Raw genomic sequence first — 18,636 nt, forward strand, 5'->3', positions numbered from 1 at the left:
AACAATTGTCAGTTATTTGAGTCTTTTGTGAAGATAGTTTAGATTTTAAAAGTAGCTTTTATTTAAATAGAATGAAATCAATATATGAACACATGTTGCAATCTATTAAATTCCAATTATTATCTTTTACATACAAACAGACATCAAGTTTTAATGTTACATATTGGAAAAGTATTAATATCATATATTTGTATCTCCATTATCGTCTGTGTTTCAGTATAAGACACAGGATATGATTGCTTTCCTATACTGTTTTGGTATAAAAGGAAAAAAACCCAATCCTAAACACATTGTTTTAGGGTTGTTTTAGGGTGAAGGTAAAAAAATCCTAATGGCACATTAAATCCAAGCCAAAAATGAAATAAATATATACCATAGTAATAAATGTATATTGGATTTTATACTTTAGTCTACATGCCATGAACTACAATACAATTGAAAACTAAAAATTTAAATGAGATAATTGGTGACAGTGCTAGGCTGTTCCAGTAAAAAGGCAGAAGGGGTGAACAATTGACAGAAGGTCTATGGAGTCTACAACATGAAATTTCCAAAAATTCCCGGCAAAGTTTGCAATTTGGAACATACACTGGATAAGGAACAGTATCACACCACATATCTGAAAATACCACTGAACAACCTTTACTAAATTCTTTTATGCATATTTACTTCCTATACCCAGTATCTCAAAATTTCAATGACTAATCACACAAGCTTTTAGAGCAAGACATGGCCATACATGGCTCCATCTGTGGTGAACAGTATTTAGCCAAACAAATGTCTGGAGCTGGAGCCAGGAAATTAATTAACATTAAGATATCAGTGGGGAAAAATTAAAAATTTATCTGCTTCATGTTCAGATCTTAAGGAGTTATCTCCCTTAACACACTATTTTAATATTAACTCCTTTTTCGGGTTTTGTTGCAAGTAGATCTGCAGCCTTTCCTGGGGTTTATATTTGATTAAACTGTGACAAACTGTGAAATTTATAGCAGTACTCATTTTAACAACATTCTGTATTTGTCTTCAGAGTTACAGTGCCCAAAGAGTAGTCTCTATCATTCAGACAAATATTCTACGATTATTAGTCTGGATGGGGGTTGTCAACATTTGAGAATAAGTATGTTATTCGCTCGATTTTCCGGTCTTTACGTTTTCAAGCAGAAAATCTACTCCTTTTCACTCAGAGACAGTCAGAGAGCATCATAAGGGAGGTACATACCTCTAAAACAAGATGTCGACGCCAATGAAATTAATTTAAGAATTGCCATTTCAAAAAAATATATTCAATATCCTAAATTTTCTAATGTAAAATTTCTGTCTTCAAGGATCATATCTATGGTTTTTATTAATCTTAAGTTGTGGTCACAATTCATGTGTGTTTATAAGAACACATGAGTTATGGGATTGATTTCCTGAAGGGACCTAACTAGTTCAATTGCCAATGGATAACCGGGAGGGTTTTTTTTTATGCAATAGATTATCCACTAAAAATTCCTCAAATGTGGTTAACTGATCCAGCCCCTCTGTATGTTGAAAACTATGAGGCTCTGGGTGTCCGAGACTACCCGAAGAGTATCTTTGGTATATTTGCTAATTGACATTTCCCCTCATGACATCGCAGCAGATTGTTAATTAAAGACAATGAGTTGGAGAGGGATTCACTTGTCCATGAGAGAGGGGTTCACTAATCCGCGGATGCACTAGTCCGCCACAATAAAAAATACTATACATATGGGTATAAAAAAACCCAGCAGATATGGTGGTTGATTGGTATCATGTCATTATTTCGTGGTGTCAAGTGTCGCCCTTCATAAAGCGACAACCCGACATCACAACATCCGCGGATGCACTAGTCCGCCGCAATAAAAAATACTATACATATGGGTATAAAAAAAACCAGCAGATATGGTGGCTGATTGGTATCATGTCATTATTTCGTGGTGTCAAGTGTCGCCCTTCATAAGGCGACAACCCGACATCACAACATTTTAACTCAACACCACAACATTTTAACCCGATCACGGGCGTGCTCTATACAGTGTACTATGAGCGAAACTTTGCCCGGATAGCGGCGCTATCGGCCTACTCTTATATAGAATTCAATCAATTCTTGGAAAAATAATTTAATACCATTATCAGTGTGGATGTGATGCGTATACACGTATATAACATTGTCATGGTTGGTGCATTACATTGGTGTATTACATTTCATTGTCGGTCGGGGTTGGTGCTTTACATTTCATTGTCAGTGTGGGTGCATTACATTTCATTGCCAGGGTGGGTGCATTAGTATTATTGCTAGAGTCCGTTAAGGGTACGCATTTACATGTGATCATCCATCATAAAAATGGCAATAATAGATATCATCAGACTAGTGCACCCTTGGACTAGTGAACCCGCTGACTAGTGAACATTCCCCATGAGTTGTACTTCAATTTGCAAATTGTTGAAACCATTTCATTCTAGATAAAGAGTAAAATATTTTAAAAATATGCATTTAATTCAAAGCCACAATTTTTTCTCTATTTTTATATTGTTGTCACCCTATCTGTCAGTCCATTCATACTTTGTACACTCTAGAAACCTCAATTATCATAATACTATTTTGAAATTTTAAACAGCTTGTAGAGACTATTGAAAGGAAAGTAAGTACCTATTGATGTCATTGTGCAAACAATGGGTGCATATTATAGTCATGTTTATCCAAACACATATTCAGTCAGGTATATTAAAAAAACTGGTCACAACCACATCAAGAAAACATAACTAAACATAATCTCACAAAAAACTCACATCAAATGCCCCTGTGGACAAATTTACAACCCACGTCCTGTTCGAGTGTAACCATTTGAAACAAAAAAGAATCATAATAAACAAGTTGAATGAAAAAAGCAAAAACTTAAATCTAAAAATATTACTATCACTCTGGCCAGGATACAGATAATTTACCGTCAAACAACTGTGGGATTATATTTACCAAATAAGATTAACTAAAAAATTTGAAAAAACTAAATAACTAACGAACAATGAATTGAAATGATACATGAAAATGTCGCTATGAATGCTAACCGCTTATATATAATGTAAATAATTAATCTGACATAGCTAGACACAGGGTAAAAATGACCCCTAGAAAATGCACCAACCGCCGGCCATTGACCAAACATTTTAAAAATAAAACAGCAGTGCAAAATAGAAAAATGTCCTCACTGAGGGGAAATGTGATCAGATAACTAAGCAAAATGGGTTCGAAATTTTGACATTCAATTTCTGCCTTATGCACAACACAAATTTTAAGGAGTAGCGATATTCAAACGTTTGAAAATGAAGAGGAAAATGATATTTTTGCCAATTTCTCAGCTGGCAATAGTGAATTATAGGATTAATAGGATTATTCTTTAACAAGGTAGGACTGTTTATGGATACCATCTATTTTCAGGCTTTATTTTAATAAATTTTAAAAATATAACTTAAAAATTTGCAATTTCCGCTTTGAAAATTATCACATTCACAAAATTTCATATTTCGATCACAGTAAATCCAGATTCGATTAATTCGACCAAGATCGTTCTATTTATTTCAAACTTAGCATTTAGGCGAATATTTATTCTAGGTGCAGCAAATTTTAAACATTCAGTTAATATAAACATCTCATATTATATATCGAGAGTTTACAATCTTTGCTCTTGTAAATGATGGAGCAGGAATATGAATTTCCAAATTCATCTTTCGTAATCTCCATGTTGACAAAGGACTTATAACTCTCAATTTCCTACATAATTGATACAAATATGCACATCACGTAATGGTAAAATCACATCATGTAATGTGTGCACATCACATAATGGTAAAATCACATCACATAATGACAAGATAGCATAAAGTTATGACAAAATCATGTCACATAATGACAGAAGCACATCACGTAGTGTAATCTAATGCCATAACCACACCACATAATGACATAACCACACCACACAATGACATAACCACATCACATAATGACATAACCACATCACGTAATGACAAAACCGCATCACATAATGACATAGCCACAACATGTAATGAAATATGCACATCACCTAATGAAATAGCCACAGCGTGTAATGAAATATGTACATCACGTAATGAAATGACCACCTGGTGTAATATCAACATCACGGCATGTTGACAAAATCACTAACTATAATGACTGAACCACCAGATGTAATGTCAAAACAACCTCATATGTCAAAATCACCGAAATGAAAATGAAATACAATGGGGTTTAACGTCCTACTGTTCTGCTCCTAACCTGGGCTAATGAAGACGGGCATACGCCACACAGTGTGCTATGAGGGAAATTTTGCCCGGGCTGCGGCACTATCGCCTACTCTTATATCGAATTCCAACTGCCAAGGGATCTTTTACGTGCATTCCAATGTATACAGGGACCTCGTTTTTTTGTCTCATCCGAAGGACTAGATAGCTGTCCTTGTCAGGCCCTCCACAAAATCACCGAAATTGACAATAGAATCACCTCGTGTAAGGACAAAACTACATATATAATCATCTAAAATATAGCCACACAAGGCAGTAATGGGCGTTCCATAGCGGTGATTAGAAAAAATGTAACTGTATGGCTATGATTAAGGTTTTTGACACTTTGTAGCTTATTCCATAGAATTAAGATGTTTCATTCACTATGTATACTATTCAAAAAAAGTAGGGGATATTTGATTTTGGGGGCATAATACTAAAATATGCAAATGACTACGAAAAAAGTCACTATAGAACCTAACAGAAGAAACATTTCTAGTTACATGTGACGCCCAAACACACCAATAGCTACCGCATGGAATGCAGGTGATGCTTGGGATCATCATGGGGGTCCAACCCAAGATTTGCACGACTCTGACTATGAATGTTACAGTCATTGTGGCATTGAATTCCAGGGTGGAAACATCAGTTTAATTGTTTTAGTGACCAGAAAACAAATTTTGATATGCGTCGGCTTACCCAAAATGAAAGGTTACGTACCCTTGGCATGCTACAGATCGGCACAACACAGGCGGTTGTGGCGCGGACGATGAATGTTTCTCAGTCTGTCATAAGCAGGCTATGGTCCAGATACCGTGATACACAATCTGTACAGGACAGACCACGCTCAGGTCGACCAAGGGCGACAACTCAAGCCCAGGATCGATTTATCCGTACCTTGGCCTTGAGAAATCGTGTCATCACAGCAAATCAGATCAGCGCTCGTCTTCAAACAGACACTGGTGTGAGAGTGAGTGGCCAGACGATTCGGAATCGACTGCATAGGGGTCACCTTCGCGCCCGACGTCCTCGCGTGATCCCTTGTTTGAGAGATCATCACATCCAGGCAAGACGTCGTTGGTGTAGGGATCGTCAACACTGGGATAATCGACGCTGGAGCAATGTGATGTTTTCAGATGAGTCAAGGTTCACTGTTGATTTTTTGGACAGACGTAGGAGGGTGTGGCGTCGTCGAAACGAGCGCTTCCAAGACGTTAACGTCATCAGACATGATCGATTTGGGGGTGGTTCTGTTATGGTGTGGGGAGGCATCACTGTTGCTGGAAGAACGGCTTTACATGTTGTTGCAGGGCGTGTTACAGGCCAGTACTACCGGAACAACATCTTGGCAGTCCATGTTGTGCCGTTCGCACGACGTCATGGCCGCCGTTTCATCTTCCAGGATGACAACGCAAGATGTCACAGGGCCAGGATCGTTACAGGTTACCTCCAACAACAGAACATCACCACATTACCTTGGCCAGCACTGAGTCCCGACCTCTCCCTCATCGAGCATGTCTGGGACATGCTTGGACAGAGGTTACGTCAACGTCAACAACGTCCTGCCAATGTCCAAGAACTTGCTGCTGCGTTGCAACAGGAATGGGACAATCTGGACCAAAATGACCTTAGACGTCTCATTAGGTGTATGCCACGTCAGATCAATGCTTGTTTGGCAAACAGAGGAGGATTTACCCGTTACTGACTTGGTTGTGATGCTGTGGTAACTTTGCTGTTTGACCCCGGGTATCATTTTACCCTTATAATGGTCAGTCTGTGCCTTACTTAGTCTAACGATCATTTGGAATAAATCGATGAATGTGAACTTCATTTCATTTTGTCATTTGTTTCTTCGTCAGTTTCATTAGGTGACTTTAATAACACTTAAAAATCAAATATCCCCTACTTTTTTTGAATAGTATATTTGGAATAGATCCTTTAATATTTCTAAAAATTTCTCGTAGGAGTCAATTGTTTATATTTAATCTATCATAGCATGATTTTCTAATAATGTAGGGGTCATCTGATACATTATATTTACATATACTACAGTTTGATACATTGATTATGTATATTGATTGATACATGATCAATAATAGAAGGATTGCTAGTTAATAGGCTATACTAGGTCTACAAATAATAACAATCACCAGTTCAATACCCCCAACACAGAGCATGTCCTTGGGTATTCAACATCAAGAAAGCACAATGTATAATAATTATAATATGAAATGTACTTCTAAAGTTATTGTGGGGTTGGTTATATTTGCCTTTTGTCAAGAAACAATAATCACACATGATCAATAGCTATACATTAAATTAAGAGTTTGTTTTTTTTCCTCCATACTGCAGTAAAATATGCTGAACAATTAAACAAATATTCTAGGCAGGTGTATATAAATAATAGGATAGTGTTCCATAGATGTGTTTTTTGGATTAGTTATCAGGCAAGCTCCATACAATCAAATTTTTGTTTAAAAAGATTAAGCTAAAGTTTTTAAAATTTTAGTTTCATTTTTGGTCAACTGAACATTTTATTTTTATTACAGCAACCCACCACTAATACATTTCCAGCTTAACGTTTGAGGGGCAAGTTGGGAATCTTTTCCCTAACTGCACTTTCTTATTTTCTCCCAAATGCATGAACAGTAAAATGAAATGAAATGAAATGGGGTTTAACGTCCTACTGTTCTTCTCCTATACTGGGCTAATGAAGACGGGAACAGTAAAATGATGATGGAATGAAATATAATTATATATTTATTGTATTTTGTTCAATCACCATCCCAATTATTTCAAATTGAGTCACACCTGGTTAAAATGTCACACACCAGAGAAACAATATTTGGTGTTCTAAGGAAAAAAAGAAATTGAGACTTTTATTCAATGTACCGGTATTCATATTTTACATCAATAACATATGCTGGAAGTATTATGTCATTTGCTTTAAATAAAACAAGGAAGGGTGTCTTATGTGCTACTGTGCATACTGTAAATCTACTAGTAAATATTAACATGACATTATTTTTTTTAGATATCAGATATTTAGATCAACTTGAGTAGGTTGTGTTATTGTAGTATTGATCATTACAGACAAAGGAAGTATATTAGGTACTATCTCCTCTACTATTATGTATCCTAGCAACATTATATACACACACAGTCACAATCATGTTGATTAAAAAACCACCAAGTTCAAGGCAAAATAAATAAAGTAATCTACTAAAGGCTACTACCTGTTTCATATCGAACAAGATTTCTATTAAGGCTATTTATTATATACACAACAAAGTCAATAACGATCTAATTACATGTTTCTGATCTGTTTCGGTGTTTTTATTATTACATGTTTCGGTACCTTCGACATATGGTATATAGCCCGAGATGTTATCTTTCATTTTCAGAGACCTTATTCAATAACATTTTCAACCATTTGGCCGCCATATTTGATTTTACAAAAAACTTTCAAAGCGATCGATATTCAGCCACCATTTCATTCCGATTTCCGAAAACATTTTTTTTTTTTTTGAACCTACTCCAAATGGCAACAATTCTTTGGGAGCCAAGTTTTGAATTTCGATTTCGTTTACTTCCGGTTTCACTTTGAATTTTGTTCAACTTTTGACCTTCTATCTGGTGACCTAACCTTTCAATGACCTTGACCTTTGTGTATATGATAACCCTAATGTCAACTAACAGTATCAAAAAGTTCAGTCTTGAAGTATAACTTCCGGTTTTATTAAGAGTTCAAAGTTCAAAATGACAGGTTTTTCCACTTTAATAGGTATTGGCTGTTACTATACTCAATAATTCATAGTGTAACTTGATTGTTGACGTGACAAGGCGTGCTGAAACACGTCAGTACTCCTTCCGAGTTCTATTATTGTATTTCTTATACTCCCACTCTTCCCTTTTCAACTATAAATCATATCAAATATTTTTTAATCTTGTCAATCATCATGGTCGCATTGTGAATTTCAATATATACAAAGTTGATGTAGAAAGTTTCTCGCACCCAGTTATCGAACCCTAACCAGATAGCTAATATTAGATCCTATTTAACCTCTGATGGGGAAACCTCAGTCTCACTGTAACCCAGGTATCATTTAATCTTGTGTATCTAGCACTAATTTCTTTCACATTCATTTAATATCAAATCTTTTTTAAAAATTTGTGAGAGGGAGAGAGAGAGAAATGGGGTTTAACATCCACTCGACACAAATTTTATTTCAATAATTCGCTTGCGCGTAGCAGTGGGAGGAAACCGGAGGACCCGGAGAAAACCCACGAGGTTGGACAGACGACCCTACTCCTTGTCACGTACAACTGGGGATTCGAAACCACACCAGTTGACTCAATGACGGGCCTTATGATACAGAACGCACGTGCTAACCATTCGACCATCCAATCCCCCTTTAAAAATTCGTAAAAATCATTTAAAATTACCAAAAATCATCTAATTAAAGCCGACTGATTAATTTTGATAATGAGTGTCCAATTTACAAGTATTAAATTTCCTGATCACTGTTCAAAAATTAATCATTATACATCATTAATCAATCAATTGTTTATTTTTTAACAGTGATTGAGAAATTAAACACTTGTAAATTGGACACTCATTATCAAAATTGAATGGTCAGCTTTAAACTGGACAGAAGTACAAATTAAACAATTTATGATGATTTTAAACAGTTTTTACAAATTTTTAAACAAAGATTGGATATTTAACGAACTTTTAAAAAAGATTTGATAATAAATGAATGTGAAAGAAATTAGTGCTAGATCGATACACAAGACTAAATGATACCTGGGTTACAAGTGCCCAAAGTCATAACACTGTTCTTTTTTAAAAGTCTGTAGATATAAATCAAACTTAAGAGTAAATAACAAACTTCTGGAAAATTAACTTGTCTACTAGTTCGTCTATTGATTGAATTTAATGTAGCACTTTAAACAGAAGAATATATTATTCAGTAGAGCGTATCAGTTATATTGATTTGTGCATATTGAATTGATGTCTGATATTGTAGCCTACTGTATAATCTGCAAGTTTTAATCTGATACAGCCTGTACATAAAAAAACATAGATTTAATGTGGATTTCCAGCACTACTCTATTCAATCACTCAATTATTCACCATATCCTATCAATTTACTGCCTATGGGAGACCTCCAAAGCACTAACGAATGAGATCTTAAAATTACTCTAAAAATATCGCTGCTTGAATAAAAGTCGGACAGACTCATCTTATTTGTAACCAAAATGACTGAAAGTTTGGGCTTAGATCTTAGCCTGAAAAATGTAACTTGGGTATAGGGTTCTATGCTTTCTCCAGGTCCTTTAGTTTCCTCCTACTGCTAAAGACCCATACATGCAAACGAATTATTGAAATAAAATTTAACCATATGTTAGTCACAATATTACCAAGTTTGTGCTGAGTGGGCGTTAAACCCCATTTCTCTCTCTCTATGTATTAAAGGTATGGAAATAGAGAATTATAACAGTAAGAACTGAAAATGAAACAAACAATGGACATTCAAGCTAAAATTATTGTATTATTATAGTCTGCTAAATCACTATACTCAGAAGAAATAGATAGACACATTCTGTTAACAATCTACCAAAATAATCATTTAGTAATTTGGCTTTATCTTTCATGACAACAATCATTCTGCTGTAACCTAATTAAGTCATCTTAAATGGGCAGCCCCCATTATTCTTTTATACATCAAATCACGTGGGGGTTGGTTTCGATTCCCTGGTTGTACGTACAAGACCCCTACATGCAGGTGAATTATTGAAATAAAATTTAACCACATGTTTGTCCCGAAATGACCTAGCTTGTGTCGAGTGGACATTAAACCCTATTTCTCTCTCTCACATCAAATCAATCACTTATTTGATGGGAACACTTGATATATCATAAAATAAATGGAATAAATAAAAACCGTGTCTTGCTTGTAATAAACTGTTAATATACGTCAATAACACAAATATATCAACATCAGTGTTATCTAAACATGACATTAAAGGTAGGCAATACCGCTACAACCGTTTAATAGAAGTCAATAATAGGTTGTGTACGTGAAGTCAACAAAAAGTTAAATACTTACCGTTAGTTTCTTTTTCATCAGCTACTTTATTTCCCGTCATTTTTCTATCAATATTTCAACTCTTTATTCTGTAAAAAATTAGAATCAATGGCTGTAATATTCATTTATTTCCGTAACATAGGACGCTATTTAATTCAGACATCTTGAATCAATTACCCTTTGCGTGAACAGTCGAGCTTTATCTTTCAGAAGCGTATCAGTATTTATTGTAGTCACGAACGTCTCGTTGTAAACAATGAAATAATAAAAGAATGAGCGCACCCATAGTAGTCTCGATCATACTCTAAAACAACTTTGGTATATTGCAAATATACTCTTTAAAAAAGTAGGGGATATTGAAATGCAAATACCGATGCAGGTTGTGATATGATAAATAGTCATGGACAATTGACATACATTGAGAGTATGTTCACAGATGAAGAACTTATCGGCCCAACAGAACCACTGAGCTGCACATGCGACACGCAATAGCGTCATATACGTGGGAGGGCGGGTTCATTGTCAAATTTGACACTTCAAGGAAGGGTTGATGAAAACTGCCGCTTGCTGGTTTATCTATCCATGTTTGCTTTCCTATCGGTTCTTGCATAAGGTTTACTGTTTAGCATATCTTTGCTTTGGTGTGTTACGTTTAATTTGATCGGGAGACGTGTTCGTCGACGTCGACGTCAACCGACAACACTGCAAGGATTGGCCGTGGCACTGCAAGAGGAGTGGGCCAGATTGCCCCAAATCGTAATTGGACGGTTGATTAGGAGCATGCCACGACGAATTGCTGAATGTCTGAGGATTGGTGGAGCAATTACTCATTATTAAAACAAAAATCAAAAACGTCTATTTTCACTTTTGACGGCGCAGCCTATCTCTTTGCGAGTGAACTGGGGCCGTCAGATAAGCCGCCAATATGAACTGTTTACGTTCATGTGTAGGCACATACACTGGTTACCTCTAATAAATACAGCAGTGCATTTCTGCAGTTTTGTATTGTTTCTGAATATCCCCTACTTTTTTTGAAGAGTATATTTATATTTTAATTCATAGTGATTTATATTTGTTATAAATATCTATATTCGTAAATCACAGATAATTGAACATTAAATCTTCTATCTATCTTTTTATTTCAATACGTGCATTTACTAACACGGGCACCCGACAATTTTAACACGAATGCCTAGTTTTTGTTTCATTTTCAATTTCTACCATATTTTTCTAGCCTAGGCCATCCGATTTCATTCTTGGAAACATGCTCCTTTTCTAATAAATTTAGTTTGGTCGTAACATGTTTTTAAAAAATATGTGACGTTGGCGTGTTGAATTGTGGGGTATAGGCTGGTAGGAGACACTCCAACCTGAGCAAAAAATTCCGAAACAAACGATTTTTTTTTTTTTTTTTTGTAACGATGTATGTAAATAGTACCTGGCGCAAATCGTGATAGTGGGAAGCAAGCGTAACACCCCACTGATTTGCACGAATAAAATGAATAGTCAGAGCTTTTATGCTACTTCAGCCCTTGAATACAACAACTTCAATGTGGTCCAATATAGCCTACCTTAGCTGTCTTACCAGAATCCAAAATCCCAAGCAACCCAATCAATCGTCGCGGGGTATGGGGGTCTCGCGCTCCCCGAAAACCTTTTGAAAATTTAACCGCCGCAAATGCGTTTTTCTGCTGTTCTAGCCCGTGAATTAAGTAACTTCAAAATTTCCAATCGGGTTACAACCGAAATCCCAGTCTATGCGGACCTGAATTCCAACAATCCAATCAAACTGTTGCAGCTACATTCACAAATAATAATCGATGCCCGAAAAATGTCGCACAAAGTAGAGTGGCTCCAGGCAACATGCATTAATCCATAGTAAAATCAGTACAAATTCGTGGTATTCAATTAAAAAGTAAAATTAGTGTTGTATTAGATTTCGGGCACTTTATTTTGCCAACTAGATGAAATAATTTTTTTTTTTTTCACTTTTCCCGTCTGCCCGAAAAGTCAGATTGCCCGAAAATTAGGGAGGCACTTGCCCCCCCCCCCCCCGCCCATCTGACTCGTACGCCTATGCAGGGGGGTGGGGGGGTCAACCTAGCTGAAAAATGTACCAATTATCTCCTATACGGTATCAATGCATGCATATCTGAAATCATCAGAATGTAAGCCTGCCGGGTATCTAGTGGTGGGTGTGGTGTTCCACGCCCAAAATACCGTGCCCCCAGCTAGGCTAGATTAATTCAAAAGTGTACATGAAAGTCGTACAGCAGTGTGCGGTACATCTTAGGTATTACAAAAACCCTCTGACAGACATTTTTATAGGGGTGGGGTACCCCTGACCGAGCTATGTAATTGCCAGACATTTGTAGCGGTGGAGTATCCCTGACAAGAGTTATCTAATTTCCAGACCACAGCTAGGCTAGATTAGCTGAAATCTGTACCACCTATAAAACTTCGTTGAAGTTGTTCAGTACAACCACAGAAATCATGAATGACCAGTTTGTGCGGTGGGTTAACTAACAGACACGCCCAAAATGCCACCGCCCCCAACTAGGATAGATTAGCCGACCTTTTCCAGGGGATTAGGTGGATTGGAGGGAAACTGATGGATGTTAACTTACAATTAAAAGACTCTGCAATTAAACAGCGGAAAGGGTAGTTGACAGAAATTAATTAAGAATTTTCTTAGGCCTCAATATGTATGATAAATGGACAGTAAGTAACGAAAAATACATTCTGAAAAAGGGACCCTTCCTCAATGACTTGAGCGGACAGACATGTCGTCTAATAACAGTTTATTAATAGATTGCGGTATCTCCCGACGAATACAAAGATTTGAGAGGGATTTAAATAAACTTTTGATAGATTAATTAGTTTGAATATTATTATGTTCAAATATACTATTCAAAAAAAGTAGGGGATATTTGATTTTGGGGGCATAATACTAAAATATGCAAATGACTACGAAAAAAGTCACTATAGAACCTAACAGAAGAAACATTTCCAGTTACATGTGAAGCCCAAACGCACCAATAGCTACCGCATGGAATGCAGGTGATGCTTGGGATCATCATGGGGGTCCAACCCAAGATTTGCACGACTCTGACTTTGAATGTTACAGTCATTGTGGCATTGAATTCCAGGGTGGAAACATCAGTTTAATTGTTTTAGTGACCAGAAAACAAATTTTGATATGCGTCGGCTTACCCAAAATGAAAGGTTACGTGCCCTTGGCATGCTACAGATCGGCACAACACAGGCGGTTGTGGCGCGGACGATGAATGTTTCTCAGTCTGTCATAAGCAGGCTATGGTCCAGATACCGTGATACACAATCTGTACAGGACAGACCACGCTCAGGTCGACCAAGGGCGACAACTCAAGCCCAGGATCGATTTATCCGTACCTTGGCCTTGAGAAATTGTGTCATCACAGCAAATCAGATCAGCGCTCGTCTTCAAACAGACACTGGTGTGAGAGTGAGTAGCCAGACGATTCGGAATCGACTGCATAGGGGTCACCTTCGCGCCCGACGTCCTCGCGTGATCCCTTGTTTGAGAGATCATCACATTCAGGCAAGACGTCGTTGGTGTAGGGATCGTCAACACTGGGATAATCGACGCTGGAGCAATGTGATGTTTTCAGATGAGTCAAGGTTCACTGTTGATTTTTTGGACAGACGTAGGAGGGTGTGGCGTCGTCGAAACGAGCGCTTCCAAGACGTTAACGTCATCAGACATGATCGATTTGGGGGTGGTTCTGTTATGGTGTGGGGAGGCATCACTGTTGCTGGAAGAACGGCTTTACATGTTGTTGCAGGGCGTGTTACAGGCCAGTACTACCGGGACAACATCTTGGCAGTCCATGTTGTGCCGTTCGCACGACGTCATGGCCGCCGTGTCATCTTCCAGGATGACAACGCAAGATGTCACAGGGCCAGGATCGTTACAGGTTACCTCCAACAACAGAACATCACCACATTACCTTGGCCAGCACTGAGTCCCGACCTCTCCCCCATCGAGCATGTCTGGGACATGCTTGGACAGAGGTTACGTCAACGTCAACAACGTCCTGCCAATGTCCAAGAACTTGCTGCTGCGATGCAACAGGAATGGGACAATCTGGACCAAAATGACCTTAGACGTCTCATTAGGAGTATGCCACGTCGGATCAATGCTTGTTTGGCAAACAGAGGAGGATTTACCCGTTACTGACTTGGTTGTGATGCTGTGGTAACTTTGCTGTTTGACCCCGGGTATCATTTTACCCTTATAATGGTCAGTCTGTGCCTTACTTAGTCTAACGATCATTTGGAATAAATCGATGAATGTGAACTTCATTTCATTTTGTCATTTTGTTTCTTCGTCAGTTTCATTAGGTGACTTTAATAACACTTAAATATCAAATATCCACTACTTTTTTTGAATAGTATATATCATAAAAATCACACCGTTTGTACGCTGGAAAGTATCTTTAAATGTTGAAAAAAAATAATTTGAGATTCCATTATTTATGGAGGAGATCGTGGTCACAAGTATAGTCTCGGTCACCCAGAACCTCCTAGTCTTCAACGTACAGAGGTTCTGGGACCGTTGTCAATATTTGACAATATTTCTATGATGGACGTGTTCAGACGTCGTAATTTTGGCTAAATCTATTTGTTAAGGCTGGCTCAGTTTTTGTCAAGGTCGCTGAGATGTTAAAAAAAAGGTTAGGGCACGTGATTGTTGGCGATCGAGATTGTGGGTTAGGGTTAAGGTAAGCATTGGGGCTAGGTCCAACCCTAGCTCTAACCTACAATCTTGCCAACAATCACGTGTCCTAACCTAATAACAGTTTATTAATAGATTGCGGTATCTCCCGACGAATACAAAGATTTGAGAGGGATTTAAATCAAACTTTTGATAGATTAATTAGTTTGAATATTATTATGTTCAAATATATCATAAAAATCACACCGTTTGTACGCTGGAAAGTATCTTTAAATGTTGAAAAAAAAAAAAAAATTGAGATTCCATTATTTATGGAGGAGATCGTGGTCACAAGTATAGTCTCGGTCACCCAGAACCTCCTAGTCTTCAACGTACAGAGGTTCTGGGACCGTTGTCAATATTTGACAATATTTCTATGATGGACGTGTTCAGACGTCGTAATTTTGGCTAAATCTATTTGTTAAGGCTAGCTCAGTTTTTGTCAAGGTCGCTGAGATGTTAAAAAAAAGGTTAGGGCACGTGATTGTTGGCGATCGAGATTGTGGGTTAGGGTTAAGGTAAGCATTGGGGCTAGGTCCAACCCTAGCTCTAACCTACAATCTTGCCAACAATCACGTGTCCTAACCTTATTTACATCACACCGACCTTGTCGAAAATTGAGTTGGCCTTAACAAATAGATCTAGCCGTAATTTTGGGGAATAAAACTGGAGTTGCCTCCCTTGCTTAACTGTCCGATGTATTATCTTTCATTAAAATGACATGCTTACATTTTCTAAAACGTATTAAAAACTAAAAAAAAAACAGGATTCACGATTCTCTGTGATAGCTTTTAGAAACCCACTCCCCAGCACCAATTTATAATATTCTAAGGTATTGATAATCGTCCTATATGTTTAATGCTTGGAAAGTACGCCCTTTTGACATCGCATGGGTAATCAAAGATTAATGCCCAGAATTATATTATGCACCTACAAAATTGTTGTTATCACACCCATTACCTAACATCACTTATGCTAACTATCTTGGTATCGAAGCAGAAGCTGCTAAAAGTTGTGTGTGTGACGACCCCTTCTTTCCTGTACCCGTTTAGTTTAAATTATGATGTTTGATGAAATGTTCCTTGCTTCATATCAGATGTGGAGTTTGTTTTCTGAAGGAAAGCCAAGTTGCATGTAAATACCCGAAATATCGTTCATGGAAGATAACTCTTCTTAATCTGTAGTATTCTATATCAATCATCCTCAACATGTCACGACAGTACACTTTTTTGATATCACGACCCCTTCGAAAATGCACAAAAAAAAGTTAACTTATCTAAATATTCTCATAAAGGGGGTGCACATGACGCCCCCTATTCCAAAAACCTTATGTACGTAATAGAGGCTAAAGTATTAATGGATTTGTTTAAATCTCAGTGATTGTAGCGGTCTAGCGAATATTCAGTGCTTATCAATATGCAATTATCCAACTAAATAATAATAATAATAATCCTTGATATTTATAGCACAAAAACACTTTTTAATAGTTTCTATTGCGCTTTGAAATTAATGTAAATAAGCTTCGTGAAAAGGCAGGGGTTTGATTTGTTTTTTGAATGTTTCAGTTGACTCTACGGATTGAAGATCCCTAATATTTTTTAGTGTTTCGTTCCACAATGAATTAGCAGAAAAAGACTGTGGAATACTAAGTTGACTCTTATCTAAGACATCGACTAGGTGGGTGTGGAGTAACTGAGTCTATCATATCCGACGGAGTTGCATTTTTCAGTACTTTGTATGTCATTAATAGGATTTTAAACTTGATGCGTTGTTTAAGTAATGGGGTTATATGGTCATATTTTCTGGTTGAAGTTAAAAATCTTGCTGTTGAGTTCTGTACATGTTGAAGTTGTTGGATGAGATAATTCGCCAGTTTGTATAAAAGTGTGTTGTGGTAATCTAGTCTTTTGGTAACAAAGGAGTGGATAGAAGTTCTTTAGAATTCAGGAGAAAGACACTTTTGTATTTTGGCAATTCTATGAAGTTGAAAGTAGGCTGAAGAATATATTGCTGTTATGTGAGATTTAAAACTTAGATGCGAACCAAAAATAGCACCTATATTCTTTGCTTCTTCTGTAGTGTAGATGATCTGTTGTTTAGTTCCAAGTAGGAGATGCTCTGTTTTATTCTGGATTTAATTGAAGACGAGGGCACGTCGTCCAGTTTTGAATTTCTGAAAGACATTCTTCAAGCTTAGTTACAGTTTCAGTTTCTTTAGCAGGGCTAATCGATATGTGGGTTTAGATATTGTCTTCATATAAATATATATTAATCCATATTTTTCTGCAATTTTTGTGATGGGGTTTGTGAAAATGATAAATAAAACCGGACCCAAGACAGAATCCCGTGGAACACCACAGAGCATAGGGAGGGAGTCTTATTTTACATTTCCTATTTTGACGGTTTGTTTACTATTCGTTAGGTGTGATTTAAACCACTCAAGGGTAGTTTCACGGAGACTTCTGAAAGTAAATCTGTGGAGTTTCAAATGGGGCCGATAGGTCCAATAAGATCAAAATCATGCAATTTTGTTCCTCCATGACGCAGTAAATGTCGTTGGTAATCTTTATTAAAGCTGTTTTGCTGCTATGGTATTTTTTCTATGTTGAGTGTAATGGATTGTTTAGTTTCGCTATATGGGATTCAAGTTGGATAAGAACACATTTTTCTACCAGTTTAGATATGAAACTGAGGTTGCTGGCAGGTCTGTAATTTTTCAAGATGTCTTCGTCCAATCCAGAGAATGTTCATCGTAGATCTGAAAATCTGACCTCGTAACAGGTCCACTATTTTTCTTGCTTAGCCCTGTTTTAGTAAGAGGGTAATGTCTGTATCTGTATCTCTGATATATTCTGTTAAAACTTTACATAAATAGATCGGATATTTAAAAGACACAGATTAATTCTGGCACTTGATCCGGATTATATAATCTGTGTTTAGGACTATGATTTTTCTGAGAAATTTTTTGCCCTGCTCTTTTCCCTCTTCTTCGAGTTCTGCAGTTTATATTCAAAGCTTTTAAAGAATTTAAAACATCAGATTAAATGTGGTCAGTGTTTTTGTTGATTTGAAGTAAACTGTTTTAGTCTATAATCCAATGACATTGATGAGTTTCTAATCACTAGCTCTTCAGTATTATTTGAAACAAAGAAAACACCGCATTTTTGATGAAAACACATCAAATATGGCAAACTTATGCACAGTAAATACATCCACGGGTTCTTGATATACTCGCACAGGTACACACAAATGTGCCGGGTCGTAACTTCGTGGATTATGGCCCCTGATTGTACAAAAAATCAAACAATCGCGTTTTTTATTTGGGGCAGTCTAAGAAAAAGTCTTAATTTTTATCCGATTTTGATACATGAAACTTAGCATCTCGTATGGGTTCGATTTTGGCGCGTATTGGCGTGTAACTACCTGGATTATTGTCCCTATGTTTAAATAAGCCAGCAACAAAAATACCGTTTGTTGCAGCGGCGT

General features: G+C 37.0%; 1 protein-coding gene across 2 annotated transcripts in view; it reads right to left on the reverse strand.

The window, feature by feature from the left end:
- The window catches only part of LOC126826959 (choline transporter-like protein 4), a 53,842-nt gene extending 41,708 nt beyond the window's left edge, over window positions 1-12,134 (reverse strand). Inside the window, exons 1-2 of one of the 2 annotated variants that reach the window (XM_050556128.2) lie at window positions 11,966-12,134; window positions 10,416-10,483 (exon numbers count right to left, since the gene is read on the reverse strand). In XM_050556128.2, the coding sequence (XP_050412085.2) occupies window positions 10,416-10,455 (40 nt within the window). In that variant the 5' untranslated portion in view covers window positions 10,456-10,483; window positions 11,966-12,134. Of the gene's footprint in view, window positions 1-10,415; window positions 10,587-11,965 lie in introns of those variants that run through there. The other variant, XM_056101184.1, reaches the window with a different exon arrangement.
- Window positions 12,135-18,636: the final 6,502 nt, after the last annotated feature.

The sequence above is a fragment of the Patella vulgata genome, chromosome 1 (assembly GCF_932274485.2).
Source record: "Patella vulgata chromosome 1, xgPatVulg1.2, whole genome shotgun sequence".
In the NCBI taxonomy this organism is placed as follows: domain Eukaryota; kingdom Metazoa; phylum Mollusca; class Gastropoda; family Patellidae; genus Patella; species Patella vulgata.